Source organism: Pelodiscus sinensis, chromosome 18, assembly GCF_049634645.1.
Source record: "Pelodiscus sinensis isolate JC-2024 chromosome 18, ASM4963464v1, whole genome shotgun sequence".
NCBI classification, from domain to species: Eukaryota; Metazoa; Chordata; order Testudines; family Trionychidae; genus Pelodiscus; species Pelodiscus sinensis.
The window spans coordinates 5,806,984-5,824,013 of NC_134728.1; the positions used below are offsets into that span (position 1 = coordinate 5,806,984).

Below are 17,030 nucleotides of genomic sequence, written 5' to 3' on the forward strand. Positions count from 1 at the left end.
GTTTGTTTATAACATACACTTGGCTGTGACTGAAGATCAGTTAAGCCAGTCACCGCATCAGGGGCTCACTAGCCCAAGGCTTACAGCCCTAATGTTGCTTTTGAGGGCCTGTCTACACTACCACAGACTGTCAGCCTAAGTTTCCTCGATTCGGGACGCAAATAACCTCGTGGAAGGCAACGTACTTGGGTCCACTGACTGCAGGGTATCCGCAGCAGGACAACCATCGATGCTCTCCCATCAATTCGGCTTACTCGTCTCATTTTGGGGGAGCCTTAGAGTCAACGGAAGGGCTTGATTTAGACCAGCGGTCACCAACCAGTTGATGGGGATCTACCGGTAGATCTTGGAGTCTCTGACGGGGGATCCTGACTGGTTTGGCCAAGAGGCTGTCAAGTGCTGGCACCTCAGCTGCCCTTCTCCCCACTGCTGAGCATCTCCTGCTCTTTGCCTTGGAGCTGCCTCCCCTCCATCCCTGGGAGCCTCCTGCTTGCTGGGCAGGGGGGGGGGGGTGCTGATGTCAAGGTGCCCCCTCTCCCATCCTGTATCCTATCTCCACTGAGCAGAGAGGAGGCACAACAGGACGTGGGAGGGAGTTTGTTGGCTGCTTTTGAGCGGTGCAGGGCCAGGGCTAGGCCTGCCTTAGCCCCATCACCCCGAAACCACTTGAGGGAAGATTCGGAGCCCACATCCTGAAACCCTAGCCGTCATGAACCCCTCCTGCATCCCAAGTCTCTGCCCTAGCCCCGCACACCCCTGCATCTAAACCCCCTCCAGCATCCCAGTGGCCCAAGCTCAGCTCAGAACCCTTTCTGCACTCCAAATCCCTTAATCCAAGATCAGAGCCAGCACCCCACTCTGCTGCCCTTGCTTGGTGAAAGTGAGGGAGGATGGGGTGAACAGGGGCAGGGCCTCGGAGAAGGGGCACAAGGAAGCAGGGCAAGGGTATTGGGGTTTGAGGTAGATCTTGGATTGCATGTAAATTCAAGAAGTGATCTCATGCGTAAAAGGGTTGGCGACCACTGATTTAGACAATAAATTGACCCCTGGTGGATCAATTGCTGCCTGTCAGTCCAGCCCATGGCGAAGATGGAGAAATGCTTGTGTGGAGTAAGTCTGTTGAGCACAAGCCTCCTCCACATCTACAGGTGGGACCTTCCTGGTCTGACACCCTTGGGACTTGAGCAGTTCCAAACAAGTTTGCCGGGCCAGGGAAGGTCTAAGCTCCCCTGCTGGCTGTTGGCCTGGCTCCCGGCTACAGCACCGCTACCTCCCACCCTGTCTGTTTTGTTCCCCATCATGCCAGCCCCAGCCTCTGAACTTGGCCAGCCAGAGCAATCTGGTCCAGCAATATCTGTGGCCCTTCCAGTGTGTCAGTAAGCCTTCATAGCTCACAATGCCTTCCTGTTGTGAGAAAGCCCTGACTTTCCTCTGCAAGCTCTATTAGAGCTGGACTATTTTGCCACCCAGGCTACATCTATGCTGCAGCGCTGTTTCGAGCCATCCTGTGTCTTAACAGCAAGCCCATTCATTTCAAAATATAACTGGCTTGCTCTTCTGACATCCCTGTAAACCTCATTCCACAAGGAGCAAGGGATGGTTCAGAATAGTGAGTTTTCAAAATGTGGCACTGGGTAGACCATGCCAAGTTACAAAATAAGCTATGCAATTGGCATAGCTCAAATTGCTTAATTCATTTTGAGCTACAGGGGCAGTGTAGACACACCTCAATGGACCTGCATAAACCTGATCAAACCAGTGTATCTCATCTGCAGGCGAGCTTGTCTGACCCACATACATGCAGACAATCGATCAGGCATGTCACACAGGAATAGTGACATTAGCTGGCTAAGAGGAACAGACCAAGGTCTTTGAATCAGACTGCTTCATGGGTTTCCAACAGGGGGAATGGATAAAAAAAATTGAGCCAGTAAGGCCATGCCATGAAAGGACCACATTGCTGTAACACCCAGCCCCCCCTTCCCCCTCCCCTCTAGATAAGAAATAATGTACTACAAAATTAGGAGCTACTTGTTGTTCTGTGAGAAAAAAACCTGCTCAAATAAGAGCAACTTCTTGCTCCGGCCAGCTGGAATCCTTTTCTAAAACCCAACTTCGATATTTTGAACAGCTGCCCTGCTTAAGACACAACAGCCACGGTAGTGGTTTGAGAGTTTGCTACAAACATTTCGAAAGCAACAAAAGAGGTTTACAGGGATGTCAGAATATGCACCAAGCACTTTGGTGCCAGGGCTTTTTTTAAACCAAACACACGATCTGTACTTCAGAGGTGTGCTAACGTTTCTCCCTGGAGCAGCAAGTGACATGTACAGCTGCTGATTGAACAAGCATTTTGTGCAGATAGGCACCATTGTGTGTCTGGAAAATAGTAACTAAAAGAAAAAGGCCATGACATGCATTGGGCTGTATTTTCTTAGCTATGACACATGCAGCCTGTTCAGTAGCTTTTCATTGCATTGCAACCTATATTGGTCTTCATTTTAATTGCTGTAGAACGTTCACCTAGATCTTCCTGTAGCTGCATTAAGACCTGGGCTGCTTCACTTCCAGACTTGCAGGAGAGACTCAAATGGCAGACACAGATAACCAAAGGCTTGCTCTATGCTAGAACAGGCAGGTCGGCTTAAGGTACTCCATCCAGCTAAGCAAAATGCATAGCTGGATTCGGCAGTAAGCCAAACCACCATGGTTCTACTCTGCAGGCCAGAGGAAGCTCATGCACCTGTCAGCTTCCCTCACTGATGACAGGACACCACCAGGAGCTGCCCTCAGCGTTCAATTTTGGGGGTCTGCACTAGACCTGCTCAATCAAATGCTAGAAGATTGATCTGCAGAGCGTTGAGCTCTGTATGTTACATCTACACTAAGTCGACTTTTAGGACAGGGCTTGCAGAGAATAGGCTACTGCTAGAACCAAATCAGGAATTTCTGTTCTTTGCCTCATCACAGACTAGGAAGGAAAAAGCGTAATTCCCTCAATAGAGTGAAGTGGCCTTGAAAAGTGACGAGAGTATATTATGCTACCCCGAACCCCGATAGCAGGGCCTTCATCCCACCTCCGCCTTGTGCAAGGTGAGGGACGTTTTCCCCAGTACACCTGGGGGTGGGAATAAAGGACAACCCAGTGAGACAGCTGGTCACTATGGGAGGTAGCCAAGGGGCACCATAGCCTTGATCGAGCATGTTCACCATTCCAGGGAAAAGGTTTGAGCTGAAACCGGAGCTGTGGTTTGTCAAGCACGCTGTCACTTTGTGAGCAGCCGTGGTTCTCCTTATCCCCAAGATTGAAGAGAAACTGACTTAGGGTGAAATCCATTTTGCATGAAGCCCCTAACCCATATGAGACACACTCCCAGGCATGGTGCTAGCAACTAGGGATGCAACTGGTTAACCGTAACCCATACAGGTGAGACTTACCGAACAGAGGCTGGTGCACACCCCCGCCCCTCCCAAACTTTAACTGGTTAACTATTAAACAGGATTTTACATCTCAACTAGCAACCACTCCTCCAAGACAGGCTAGTAACTTCCTGCAGAGAGCAGGAAGCTCCCAAGAGAGATTCAAAACCACACAGCATTTAAAAGGCTGCTTAAGTTTATTGGTTTCCATTGAAGAAGTAAACAAAAGCGTTACCAAGGCTGGATGGAAAGAACGCAGTCAAGTTAATGAAACGGTACAAAGGCAGTGTAGAAACTTTTTTGTTGTTTTTTGTTTTTTTAAAAACCTACGTCTAAATACTTAAGGCAGCCTGTCTACTCTACGGGGAGGGGGAGTGGAAAATGGGCTCTGACGCCTAGCGTTTGGATCAGAAGCAGCAGCCAGGCGGGCAGCAGGAAGACGCGCCGGCCTGTTCACGCAGATGGCCCAGCATTCGGTTTGCTAGGTTCACTGGCGTGGCGCTTCCTCATCACTTCCTGAGCCAGGCCACAAGTGATCATGCCGTGGGCCACCTGGAAAGTTCCTGAACTGAAAGACAAGAGGGCGAGGCACAGGATGAATGGCGGCAACACACACACACACACACACACACACACACACCCCCCATCTCTGACAGCAGCTGGTGCAATTGCAGCTCCCTGCTGTCATTACAGCTCATTGTTTATGCTCCATCAGTGACCCCAGGACAGACTTTTAGGGAGATTCTTAGTCCAGAAGCTCTCAGACCCAACCATCACTGATGTTCCCTCCAATCTTTTCCCATCCATGTGCAGAATAAATTTTGTTGTGTACACCACGGCATGTTTGAATGTGCACCATAAGGAACACCACAAGCCTAACTGTGGGTGCTTTGCTAGTCAGTGGGGTGACATTAGACTCTCTCTCTCTCCAAGCTCACAGGGAACACTGGCTACCACAGATCAGGCAGCACTGCCTGGCCAAATGAGCAATTCGGCAGCAGGACAGTGGCCGGCCCACAGTCCATGTTTTGCCCTCCCCTGTCCTAGAGCCTCCTCTTATTAATGAGTGACAATGCTATTGGTTCTCCAAGGAAAATTAGGTTAGTGAGTCCTTTTGCCTCTATTAGCTCTTAGCTTATGGGTGGATTATTCAGCTTCCCATACCACCTGGAAAGTCTTCGACATGCCGGGCAGAACACACTCAAGCAGAAGTTTTTATTACAAGTTCCTCCACAGTGCAGCCCTCCCCGCCCATCTCCACTGCCATCTTCAAAGCTACCCTTAAGCATCGGAGTTTCACTCCATTCCCAGGCTCTGCATGAGCAGCAGCAAGACCACTTACTTCTCTGGGGACTCCGACACAGTTGTCATGACTGGATGGGTTGGCTTGCCAAAGAAGAAGCTCGCCCACCAGTGGCCAGGGTCGGACTTGGGAAGACCTGAAAAGCGAAGACACACACGAAATGACAGCTGGGTATGGTAGCTTGAGGAGGTGATGTAGCAGAACCCGGTAGTTCCCTGATTAGTTTATGCGTTGTGCACCATCTCGTTCTATGGGGTTGTTTTCTGCCACTGAACAGTCTGTATTATCGATGGATAATGCCCTTCGCTAGCACAGAGAAGGTGTTTGAAGCGACACCACCTCAGTAGAGCTGCGGAGAAGGTAGCGTGTCACGTTACCATTAGGGAGACTGTGCAAGAGCGTTTTGGCCACATGTGTTACCCCCCCCCCCCCGGGAGGGGGCTGGCCTAAGGACCAGGCTGTAGAAGAGGTGCTTACCCGGATGGTGGGGGATGACCTCCCCAGAGTATTCAGCACTTCCGCAGGAGCTGTTGCTGGAAGTGGAACCCAGACGCCCTGTGAATGAGATTGCATCGCATCAGACCTCCCCGCCAATATTGGATCATCTGCCACAGCCAATATCCTCACAGTAGTTACTACATGCCTTGCCGTTACAGAAACCATCTGCTATGCTACTGTTTTAGGCCCAGATGTGCATTCCTGTACCAGCTGATTCCTGCTCCGCTGGTACGTGCCCCAACATTTAATGACATCCACTCCAGACAGCAAGCGTCAGGGAATGTCAGAAGAAGGATGGGTGAGTGCCATCTCACCCATGTGGATACAAAGAACCTCAAACAGCCGTCCATGAAAGCTTGGTAGTTACAAGCAGCAGCAGGTTAACACAACTGCTTGGAGCACTAGTGGTAAAGTCCAACTAAACCATCTAGAAAATATTAGTGAGTCATCTCAAAGTGGACACAAGCAGCCAAGTTTAACCCACACACAATTGCTTGCAGACAAAACTACAGCGGAAGGCTTGTGTAGGAGTCTAAGTCAGGGAAGTTTGGGGGAAGGGCAGGTTTTGGTCTGATGCACAGTGGGGAGGGTAAGCCAGAATTCTATACCTAAAAACTCAGGATGAATCAACTCAGTGGCTTGGAGCTGTCAAAAACGTTGCCCCCGAGCACTGCGGTTAGGTCGGCCTAACCCCTGGCCGAGACAGAGCTAGGCCAACGGATGGATTCTTCCATCCCCCATCTACTGCCTCTTGGCAAGGCATTACCCAAATGGATGCGTAAAGCTTTCCACCAATGCAAGAGTGCCTACCCTACAGCAGCTGTGTAGCACAGGCACCCTTGTATGGCAGGGGCTTGCCTGACGGTGAATCACAATCGATGCCAGTTGGCCAAAAGCTGTTGGTCTCCAGCAACTCCTATCCAAATGCCCAGGGTGCTTCATGAGAATTCCCCCTGCCACCCTGCATCTAACAGGGCTGTGGGGAAAAGACCACAAACCCAATCCTCAGTAGGTGCTATTTGGTGAAGCTTAATCAACAGCAGAAGATGTGCCCTGTACTATCAGCTCGTGTGGCCACAAGGTGCCTGTATCTTTTCTATTTAATTTGCCTTTAGCAGAAGTAGTAGTTCTACATCATGTCAGGCCCTGCCTATACTAGAATGAAGGATTGATGCTCCAGAGATCAATCTTCTGGCGTTTGATTTAGCAGGCCTAGTAAGGACCCACTAAATCAAATGAGGAGGGAGCCCCCAGTCAACTCCCAAATGCCTTGCGGTTGTGAGGAGTAAGAAGTTGACAGGAGAGTTTCTACAATACATGTAGCTGGAGTTGTGCATCTTGCATAGATTTTTCTCCACCAGTATAAACCTGGCCTTATAGCTAGTACCCTTCTCCTTCCCCCACCCCCATTTCAAGGTAAATAACCCTTAAGCCCCCAATGGAAAAAATCATTGTTCCTTTGTATGGCAGCTCGTATTGCTGAGTACAGAGGATGCCTGTCCAATGAAGCGAGTGTGGGTTATCTCCCTGCTGATTAGTAAATAGGACTCGCCCCCATTCTTGGCTCAGTCTCCTGTTTCAACAAAAATACCGCCGCGTCAGGCATTTGTTTTGCGTGCACAAGAACGGGTCTTTGTTTAAAGAAAGCCTAGCCCTGGGATGGATGAAATGTCAGAAATTCCATGGCCAGCAGCGGACGTTTCTAAATTAACCCCCACTTTGGGTGTTGTAAGGGGTTCTGCGGGTGCTGCTTTGAAAGGAACAATCGAGAGAAACGGTACATTGGTACTGAGCAAGGCCACGGACGCTGATGGCTTTGGCATGGGCACAAAGAAGAATCAATTCTATGGGAAGCACAGATCTGTCAAGCTGGGATTTTCCAGAGGCATCTAACGGCGTTGGGAGCCCAGGCCCTACTGAAATGCAGCGAGGGATGGGCTTTCAACTCCTTTGGCCTCCTGGGAAATGCAAGTTAGAGGGGCCTATACATGCACTGTGGGGAGAAAGCCAGTTTGGCTGTTTGAGCAGTCCTGCGTGGGCACTACCATCTTCGACTGAGGTAAGGGCAGAGTTCAGTGACCGAGCTAAATCATGCCATGGAAAGAGGTCTGAACAAGACAGGTCTATTCCCCACCCAGCCACATCTGCAACACGGTCGAATGGGGGCCCGGTGGAGGCGCTCACAAAGAGCCACGTAGCCGTTACTTACTTCTGTAGTAGTCATGGGTTGCCACAAGTGAGCCGCTGGATGGGATTGCTGCCATGGTACTTGGTCTTGGTTCTTGTGCCGATATAAACCCTGCAAGACAAAAGCAGCGAGCCTTCAGATTATGGGCAAGTGGAGAACCACATCCCACAGGGAGCAACCAAAAGTGGCATAAGACTCAAAGTATCTTCAATTACCATCATCATGAAGCCTAAGTCACGGGACAACGTGCAAACAAGGGAGAGAAGGTATGAGACAAGACATCATCCCTGAGGATCCTCGAGAGCGCCTCACGCTATTTCAGTAACAGACTTTCATAGTAACAATACCTAATGTGCAGGAAGGATTTGAATACGTTTAGTTTGCAACCTGAGAGCATGCTAGTTGGAATTCATTATTGAGGAGGTTCTATGTTCTTGGTCTTCAGACTGTATTAAGGGGAATTGTTCTCCTCTGCATGCAGTACTACCATCCATGGACTAATACTTTAGTGGTGCAAAGTACTGTCTTAAAGGAAGCCAATCACCAAGTTACAGGAGGACATCACGAGCAGATCTTGTGCATGCAAAAATGAGTCCATCTTGGCTAGTACATTTTACCATTTCCCTGAAGGTATTTCATGTAGCTGCAATGTAGCCACCTTGTAATTTACATGAAGTCAGGAGTTATTCAAATTTGGAAAATACTGTAGAATAGTCAGATCCAGTTTAAGCTAATTCTTTTGTCGTGTATATATTTGTTGATTCAATTGAGTTTTACTTACTGCATCCCCAAGGAAGTTAACTCACAAGACTGCTCATATTACATAGTGATCACAAACCACACACACATGCTAACCACATCCCCAAACAAAGCCATGACCCCTTGCTAACAAAGTAGTGTTAACACCACAAGACAGGTTGATGGCAACAATGGTGTCATGATCCCTTTGCTTTTCCCTCCCTACACTTGGTATTAGTTGAATGAGCCCACAAACACTAGACATCCACTACCTCACTTCTTGCAAATCACAATTCAACGCCACTGCTCTAATAGTAGACACTTGCAGACTGCAAAGTTGATTGCTTAACAAAACCAGAAAGAAACCAGAAAACAAAAAACAAACAAAATCAAAGCTTAACATGAGGAAGTTACTCTGCACTCAATATCCTTGAACAGAAAGAGGCCAAGTCCATGGATAAGTTACTTAATTGTTCTCAACCCTATAAATGAGTAGTTCTCAACCCTATAAATGAGTAGCTAGAACTTTCCAATAATCAAGTGCTACAGTACATTTAACATGGAAACAATCTACAAGAGCAAGCTAGTCACATCTCTAGAGCACTCGCCAACAGGGATGTTAAAAAAGCAGGTAACAGACCGCTGAAAATTTCAGCAGTTACAACATGTACCTGTAGCATGGGGCAGCAGCCAGCTTTCCAGGAGCCACTCACTGCACATCAGGAACTGGCTTAAGCCAACTCTCAGTGTGCACCAGCTGCTGCTGCTAATACAGAGCCAGCAGTGCCAGGTGACAGCCAGCTCCTTGGGAGCAGGCCAGGAGCCTGTGTGTAACCATTAACAGTAACCAATAAGCACAGGCTTATCTTTAAAAGTGTAAACAGTTATCCAGTTACACCTCTACCCACCAACAAGACAAGTTTCATACCCCATACTGCACGCTCCATCTATTCTGTAGGTCAGTCTCATCAGCCGAGTACATGTGTTTACAAACACTTGCGGAAAGGCAGGAAAAATGGCTCACATGAAATCACTCCTTTCCTTCCAAAAAGCAATACGTACAGCTTACGGCGGGTTGAGGATACCGCCAGCTTGGGGACTTGGTTCAGTTCCCAACTACCAGACTTCCTGGATAACCTCGGGTGTGTCACTGTGCCTCTAAGCCTCGCCTGTAAAATGGGGGTAGCATTTCCTTTGTCCCATTTATTCACATTGCGCCCTCTCTAACAGGGACATGTACAGCACCCAGCATAATGGGTTCCCCACCCCTCCCCTGTGCTGTGACCTACAGGTGCTATGGAATATTAAAAAATAATAATTGTGCAGGGCTCTGTTTCTTCTGCGCTCTTATCCCATGTGCACTGCCAGGCTACAACTAGAATCATTGGGGAAAAAAAACAAAAAACAAAAAACAAAAAAAACACATGCTCCTATACTGCAACTTCTCAGTGCTCTGCATGGTCTTTGAAGCACCCAGCTAAGAGACGTTCACTCCCTCCCATCAAGGCAACAGCACACTAGTGTAAATGGCACCTCTCAGAACCCATTTTCACCATTAGCCAGGAGACCAGGGTATAAAATATTAAGTAACAGTCTAGTTCTACAGGCACCTACTCTGGACAAGTGTCAGCAATGTTGACATCACATACTTCTGCTGGCCTGCAAAGTAAGGAGTGGCTAGCTAGGGGAAAAAAAGGGAGGGGTTTTTTCAGTGCTCCAGCCAACACTACCAAAATTTAGATTGGAGATAGAAAAGTTAAACCCCAAGACTCTGGATAGTCGTCAGAACTACCTGAAGGTGCTGAATGGTACAAAGAAAAGAAAGCTGCCATCTGAAGTGACTAATAGGGTGGCAGGCAACCTTTCCTTCCTCACATTGTCCTTTCCAAAGTGCCCATCCGGCTAACTGGGTCATGGCAGCCGTGCTACTTGTAAGCCACAGCCCATCTGCTTAATGGAGAGTTTGTGCACAGGCATATTACACCCCCTTCTTCACACCTAATCTAGCTTCAGTCTGCTTGCAGGCAGACTTCAAGGTTCCCCCCACACCCACTCTTCCAATTTGCCACCATGACTGCTAAGAGGGTCCTGCACCGTGGAATCCCCTTCTGTCTGGCCGAGCCAGAGGCAGACTGCTAGTCTTCCAAGCAGAGTACAAGACTCGACTTCCTCTGGTCACTCAGTCGATTAGCTAAGGAAACCAAACCAGAGAAGTGCCACCAGGAAGCTGCTCTAGACAATTAACACACAGGGATAGAAGCCGGAACCCGCAGCATGACCTGTGGGAAACATCCCACCAGGTGGATTGCAGCAAGATTGCTACTTGTCAGGCAGTTGCTCTATCAGATACAGGACACAAGGTCTGTTTGAATGGGATACGTCCAGACACCATCATCCCCTGCTGCTGCAGATTACGGGGCATGCATAGTAGCGGGAGGCAACTCAGCACAATGTGATCATGCAGAACACAGAGGAGGGGCAAGCAGACAGGAGGAGCAAGTTATGATCTAGGAAGCAGGACAATAAACAGCTCCAGGACAAACTCCACCCCCTTTATAGCACAGCTTCAGGAACACCAGTGACAAGGTCAATCCAACTATTCCCAACCAAGGAGGCTCTCTAGAGCCCATCACACGTCAATGGAGAGAAGAATGGTTAAAGGGGCAGGGCTTTAATTTGAAAGTTCGACAACAAAAGCAAGAGATTCTATAATATGGAGCTTCCATTTCAGTCATGTTAGCAGCAAGAGGGAACTTGACCAAATATAGCTCTAAGAGTTCCACGTCCCTCCTCTTACATAGCACAGGCTGAACCTCTCTAGTGCAGCACCCTGGGGATCTGACTAGGGCTGAACCAGAGAATTTGTTGGACCACAGGAGGTCAATCGGGTCCAGCAGCATTGCCAACACTTCTACTGCTTACTGGACTCGGAGAATTCATTTAGGGGTCAATTAGAGCTGAACAGCACAGAGCATTGGGAGCCAGGACCAGTGGCTATAAACAAACTTGATTGAACTGCAGGAAACTAATGTAAAATCCCATTTCATCGGTTAAACATGCTGGTTAACTGTTTAAACAGGGGTGGGTGGTAGGCGACTCCAGCTGGGCACCCTGCCCACTGAGGCTGCTTTGGGGGGGGAGGACCCCCCACACCCAAAGGGCCCAGCTGTGCTGGAGCAGCCCCTACCCATGTTGAGTAGGAAGCTGCTCCAGCTCAACCTGACTACCAGTTAACAGGTAACCATCACCCGTTGGTGATGTTCAAGGATTAACCATTGATATCCCAATAGAAAACTTGGTCACACTCAGGATAAGCTGACATCTAGCTTACTAAAATGATGAATCACAGACGTTACTGGACCGGAATGCCAGACTAGAAAGGTTCAACCTGTACCCTTTAGTTTATCCTTAATACTCCTGTGAAAAGGGGATGTGTTACCCCCTATTTATTTACAGCTAGGGAACTGAAGCACAGACTATGTGACTTGCCCAGGGTTGCACAGGAAGTCTGTGGCAGAACTGAAGATGGCTCTCCAAGTCCTAGGCTAGTGCTCTCTCCCAGCACTTTAGATGCTAAAAGGGGCTGCACATTTATGTAGCCAAGGAACTGCTTGATCAGTATGGGGGTAAGAGGAAACAACTTTTCACATTTTTCAGCATTTACTTACCACAAGTGGAAAAAGTGTACAGAGATTTATTTTTTTTTGGCGAAATTGAAAAGGGGCAAGTGACCAGAACATCAGTTGCCAATGAAGGATGTAACATCAAATAAAGTTCGTTTCCTAGTCTGTGTTTAATAGATCCCATGGAAAAAAAAAATCTCATCCCAATTCCAGCCAGATACATGTCACTCCATGTGCCACATTATATGGAGGAAGGCAGAGGGTCTCCAAGTCAGTTTGAAAGAAAGAAAACAGATTTGTACTTGGCTTGGCTGCTAAAACCTTATCGAGTAAAGCAAATGTTCCTTTTAAGTTTTTCTGCCCATGTGCAGAATAAATGGTTGTGCACCAAGGTATGTGCAAATGTGCACCACCAGTAGACACACATTCTGTTGGGTGTTGCCAGCTGTGGGGGCTCTGCTAATGAGGTGGGTGGCATCTGAAACTCTCCCACATGGCCACCCAGCTTACAGGGAACACTGTTCAGAAGTTTGAGTGTGGTTTCACACCAATTTATTTCTCAGGAAGGCATTTCTGCCTCAGTAGAACTCCGTGCTTAAAACTCGACTGTAATAGTCTAGTACAAAGGCTCTTCAACTGAGATTCAGGGACTACCAGTGGTTTGCAAACTCCCTCCATTTAGGTAGATCAGGGCTCACTTCCTCTAAGGTGCCTGCCTGGGTGGCCACACACAAGGGGATGAAGGGCCACTCACGGAATTAGTGGCTCACAGGCAATGTGGCACTAGCTAGGTGCCTGGATCCTGAATATGCCCATGTAAGGTATAGTGGTAATGCACATATAAGGTGTAGGGGAACAGGGAGTAGGTCGGACAAGACGGGGGGGAGGGAAGAGGGGGAGAGAATTTGATGCACAGGACTGTGGCAGCCAGAGAGGCGACTTCCCCCCAGTTCCAGGAGTGGCTGCCAAGAAAAGACTGCCCCCCCCCCCCCCCCGCCTTCCCTGTAGCCAGGGGTGGAAACAGAAACCCCCTACTGATACTATCAAGAGTGGTGTGCTTTTATTTGTACAAAAAAAATGTTTATTAAGTTTTATCCACAGCACTTTACAATTGGTGAAGGATCACTGAGTAGTTCAATGAGCCCCTCAGCAATTTTCAAGTGGCCCATGGGAGAAAACAAGTTTGACAGCCACTACTCTAGTATTAAAAAGGCAGCCTCTGGTTTTAGTACTTCCCAAAGTCCATCAGCTTGATGCTCTATCCATTTGTTCTAAGATATTTTTAGGACAATGTGTGCACCAAACCAGTTAAAAGGGATTTCCAGGACTAGCTTTTAGAACAATACATGGAAGTAATAGTAACGTTATCAGCATTCAAGCATGTTGCTGCATTAAAGAAGTTCAGAATTGATCCCATTCATCTATCTGGTGTATCCAGTGTTCTTTTACTTGAAGTACCAGACTATGGAGTGTAAGTGCTTTGATCACAGAATGGAAGTGAAAACCGATGAAGAATGACTGAACTGCCTCTGAAATTGTTTGATGAAGAGGTAACCGCTAGATAGGAACCAGCATGGCAAATAAAATTCTATTCCCCTTCCCATCTGTGGGTCTAGCAAACTTGCTTGTGTTGTAACAGATTTATTTCTGTGCTCAAGGAAATCTCATGCAAACCAATGTACCTGGTCCATCCAGTATAAGATTTGTTAAAAAATGAGCTTGGAAATGCAACTGTAAGCAGTGCTGTTAGCACTACCAAAGCAGCTGGTTCATCTATTTAAGCGTTCACTGCCTGGAAGAACTAATGTTTGCCTGAAATCTGGTTCATACCAGTTTGATCAGACTCCACTTAACTCGTGGCCTTTTCCTTCATCCACAGCCTGTTTGAGGTGGGAATACAATTAATGCAGAAGAAAGAACAGCAAGAGAGCTTGCACATTTCTTAGGTGGACTAGAAAAAAATTAGACTGCACCTATTCATGGGGGGTGGCTTTAATATTTTTAGAAGGCTACGTGGGCTGTGGGGGGTAGGGGAGCGACGATGGTTATGTAAACGGAAGGAAAAACATTATTAAAACGGACTGTTCGACTTACAGCTGGGGAGGAAAGGGGCAGGTCTTTTGTCTCTTTTAGAGAAATCTTTACTTGCCTGCAGCTGGGGGTGGGGAACTCTGCTAGAGCAGAGAAGCTGAAAAAACCGGACTGAACTGGCTCGCAGCAAGCTAGAGGGAGCCCTATCCCATCCCCCTCGCTTAGTTTCCGAGTGTTGTATGTACTGTACTTCGCGGGCGTGATCTTGCCTCCACCAACTCGCTCGCTCGGCACGTTTCTCAAGTCATGGGGGGGAGGAGAAGGGAAGTGAAAAAAGGGCTGCTCGGTCTCCCATCCTGGGTCAACACAAGTCACAAAAAAGCCGTGCTCGGAGCAGAGGCGCCATGCCACCCGCAGCTCTGCGATCGGCATGGATCAGCTGCGGTGACAATGCCCTAGCAAAACCCCACCGGCTGGGGTTAAAGAGTCCTTAGACGCGTGTGGACAGGCAGGACCAGACAAAGACCGCTCAGCAGAGCGGACCCAACACAGGGGAGCGTCGTTTCCGGAAAGCACACAGTTGCCAAAATCTTGAACGAACTCAAACGCAGTTCTCCTGGGGTCTCCGCAGTTCGGACCGGCTAGTGCCAGCCCAGGCGGGCCGTGGAACGTCGGGACACGGCCGTGGAACGTCGGGACACGGCCGTGGAACGTCGGGACACGGCCGTGGAACGTCGGGACACGGCCGTGGAACGTCGGGACACTGGTCCTACCCACTGGTCAAACTCCATCCATGTCACTTACAATGGGACTAAGCCACCGACAGTCCATTCCACGCCTGTTTCAGGGAAACCCCGTTTGTCCTGCTTCTCGGTCTCTTAAAAACTTCACCCACCTCTATTTGCCCCCTTCTTAGGCAGGGTGTGTGTGGGGGGGGGGGGGGGGGGGACAATCCTGCGACAGTTTCACCGTGGGGGGGAGAGGGGGAAAGATCCGTGTGTCTCGGTACACGGCCAAACAAACGAAGGAGGAACTCCCTTTCCAGATGAAAGAGAAACACTTTTAAAAAAAGGCTTTACAAGGGAAATCTATCTGGTGCTAGACTGTCCCCGCACAAGCCAGACCTGGCAGCGGAGGAAACACAGCAAGCAGCCCTTTTGTCAAATCAACACAACGCTCGGTTTTACAACGCTGCAGGCGCGCACACACACACACGTGTGAGTTACAGGGCCCCCCCACACCCGGCCGCCCTCTTGGAGGCATCCCCGGCTCAGCTCCCCACCAGTTGCTCAAAGTTTCCCTTTCGCGCAGCCATTCTCTGAAGCCCCAGCTAATGCGGGAGAAGAGTCGTTGTTTTACCTTGTTTCTTTTCAGCACTGCTCCCAGCACCCTCACGGCTTGAGATCACAGGTGGCGAGGCTCAGGGGAGTAAACGCTAGGCCACAGGGCCCATTTGCAAAGGAGATACCGGGAGTACACTCCACGTCCACAAAACACAGCCAAGGTCTAAGGGATTTCAGAGGCGGCGCAGCGCGGGTTTATATAGGCTGGAGTGCAAGGCGCGTCACAGCTCGTGGAAACGCTGGGGACGCCTCCAATGGGAGGGGAGAAAGGAGGGAGGTCCCCACCCCTAACATAGGGGGCAAGGGCTCTCTGGACTCAGCTCCACTGGTTATTGTGCAAACTGTCCTGTGTTGTTATTTGGTGTCGTCTGCATCACTGACCCCGAATTCGCACATTCAGCACGTGAAACATGATTCGGAGGGGGTCAGCTTGCAGGTCAAAACCTGCCTCCTCCTCCTGTTGGGGGTGGAAACAGGCAACGTTTTGCAAACAACCATTCTAATCATTATTCAATTAATAGGGCAAAATCATCCCCATGCAATTCTGCTCAAGTGAAGGGTGTTCCACGCTGACATGAATCTGGTTTATTAATGTCACTTAGACCTCAATTTCCCCTTTCTGCTAGCTTCATTTTGCACTAATTTGTTTGCACAGATGAGTGTAAAACCAGAACAAAACCACTTATAGGTTAATGTGAAAGACTACACACATTTCCTTCCCCCCTCCCCAGGAAATTTTTTAGCAGGCTGGCCAGCAGCCTGGCTCAGTCCTGGCTTGCAATGTGTCCGGAACCTACCCCTGCTGTGACTCTGCATTTAAAATGTATTAAGAGCCGTGGGGGCAGGCAGGCTGGCTCAGTTCCTGCTCATGCTGGGTCCGGGAGCTCAGACCCCACCCCCTAGACAGGCGCTGCTGCCTCTTTATCAGAAGCAGCAGCTCAGGGCAACCAGCTGCTGGTCAGCAAGGGGAGCTGTTTTTTAAACTGGCTCCCCTTGCAGACCAACTACCACCTGGCACCTTGAGGCAGTAGTGCAGAGTGGCAGAGGGCTTCTCAGAAGTGAGGCCGGAGCACACTGGCTGCCAGCCCTGCCCCTAAAAACTATAGGCTAGTCAACTAACAGATAAGATTTAATGAGGTTACTTGACTATTCAATTAACCGATATTTAACATTCTAGTATTCAAGATGTGGGAGTACCATGGATTCATATGGAGGCATTAAGATATTCTCTGTCTTATTCTCTAACCTTTTTATAATGATTCCTAACATTCTATTTGCTTTTTTGACTGCTGCTGCACACTAAGTAGGTATTTTCAGAAAACTATCCACACTGACTCCAAGAGCTCTCTCTTGAGTGGTACTCACATAGTTAAGTTATGAATGTTTTTCTGTGTTTGCAGGATCAAGTTCATGTACCATCCAACACAAATGCAATTCCATGCTATGACATAGATCAACACAGTGAAGCAATTGCTTATTTCAAGTAAGATCCTGCAGTTCTCCCAGAATATCCCTATTCAGTGGGGGTTATGGAAAGACAGCAGGATATGAATCCCATCAGCTGTTTGTTACTAAAGTCAAGGAAGCCTCAGAGTTTAGGTATAATTTTTTTTTCCCCCCAGTTTAGTGTTGTTAACTAGGGGTACAGAACTGCTTATGGCCCAGTACAGGAAGTTCCTGAGCTTAAAAAAAAGCAAAGAACATTTGTTTTCTGGCAATTTAAACTCCCTTTGAAACAAAGATTCCATCCATCATAATAGCAGAATCTGGGTAAATTCAAGCACAAATTGTGTTTATGGGCCTAGATTTTGTGCTCCTCTCTTCATGGGCTCACCTGTGTGGCTCTAACTACAAGATCAGTAACAAAAGAAGCAAACCTCTCACTT

General features: G+C 48.5%; 1 protein-coding gene across 1 annotated transcript; it reads right to left on the reverse strand.

Moving 5' to 3' along the window:
• Window positions 1-3,598: 3,598 nt before the first annotated feature.
• On the reverse strand, window positions 3,599-15,325 carry PPDPF (pancreatic progenitor cell differentiation and proliferation factor). Its single transcript, XM_006132489.3, has 5 exons — window positions 15,161-15,325; window positions 7,431-7,520; window positions 5,201-5,278; window positions 4,763-4,859; window positions 3,599-3,988 (listed from the first exon to the last, which is right to left on the reverse strand). The coding sequence occupies exons 2-5, from the start codon at window positions 7,483-7,485 to the stop codon at window positions 3,874-3,876; spliced, it is 345 nt and encodes a 114-aa protein (XP_006132551.1). The 5' UTR covers window positions 7,486-7,520; window positions 15,161-15,325; the 3' UTR covers window positions 3,599-3,873.
• Window positions 15,326-17,030: the final 1,705 nt, after the last annotated feature.

What these genes read in the sequence shown, in the direction of transcription:
- PPDPF (XM_006132489.3), bottom strand. Translation starts at nt 7,485, where the DNA reads ATGGCAGCAATCCCATCCAGCGGCTCACTTGTGGCAACCCATGACTAC. An exon ending in AACCCATGACTACTACAGAA is followed by an intron (nt 5,279 to 7,430) that starts GTAAGTAACGGC and finishes TCTCATTCACAG; the next exon opens with GGCGTCTGGGTTCCACTTCC. An exon ending in GTGTCGGAGTCCCCAGAGAA is followed by an intron (nt 3,989 to 4,762) that starts GTAAGTGGTCTT and finishes CTTGTCTTTCAG; the next exon opens with TTCAGGAACTTTCCAGGTGG.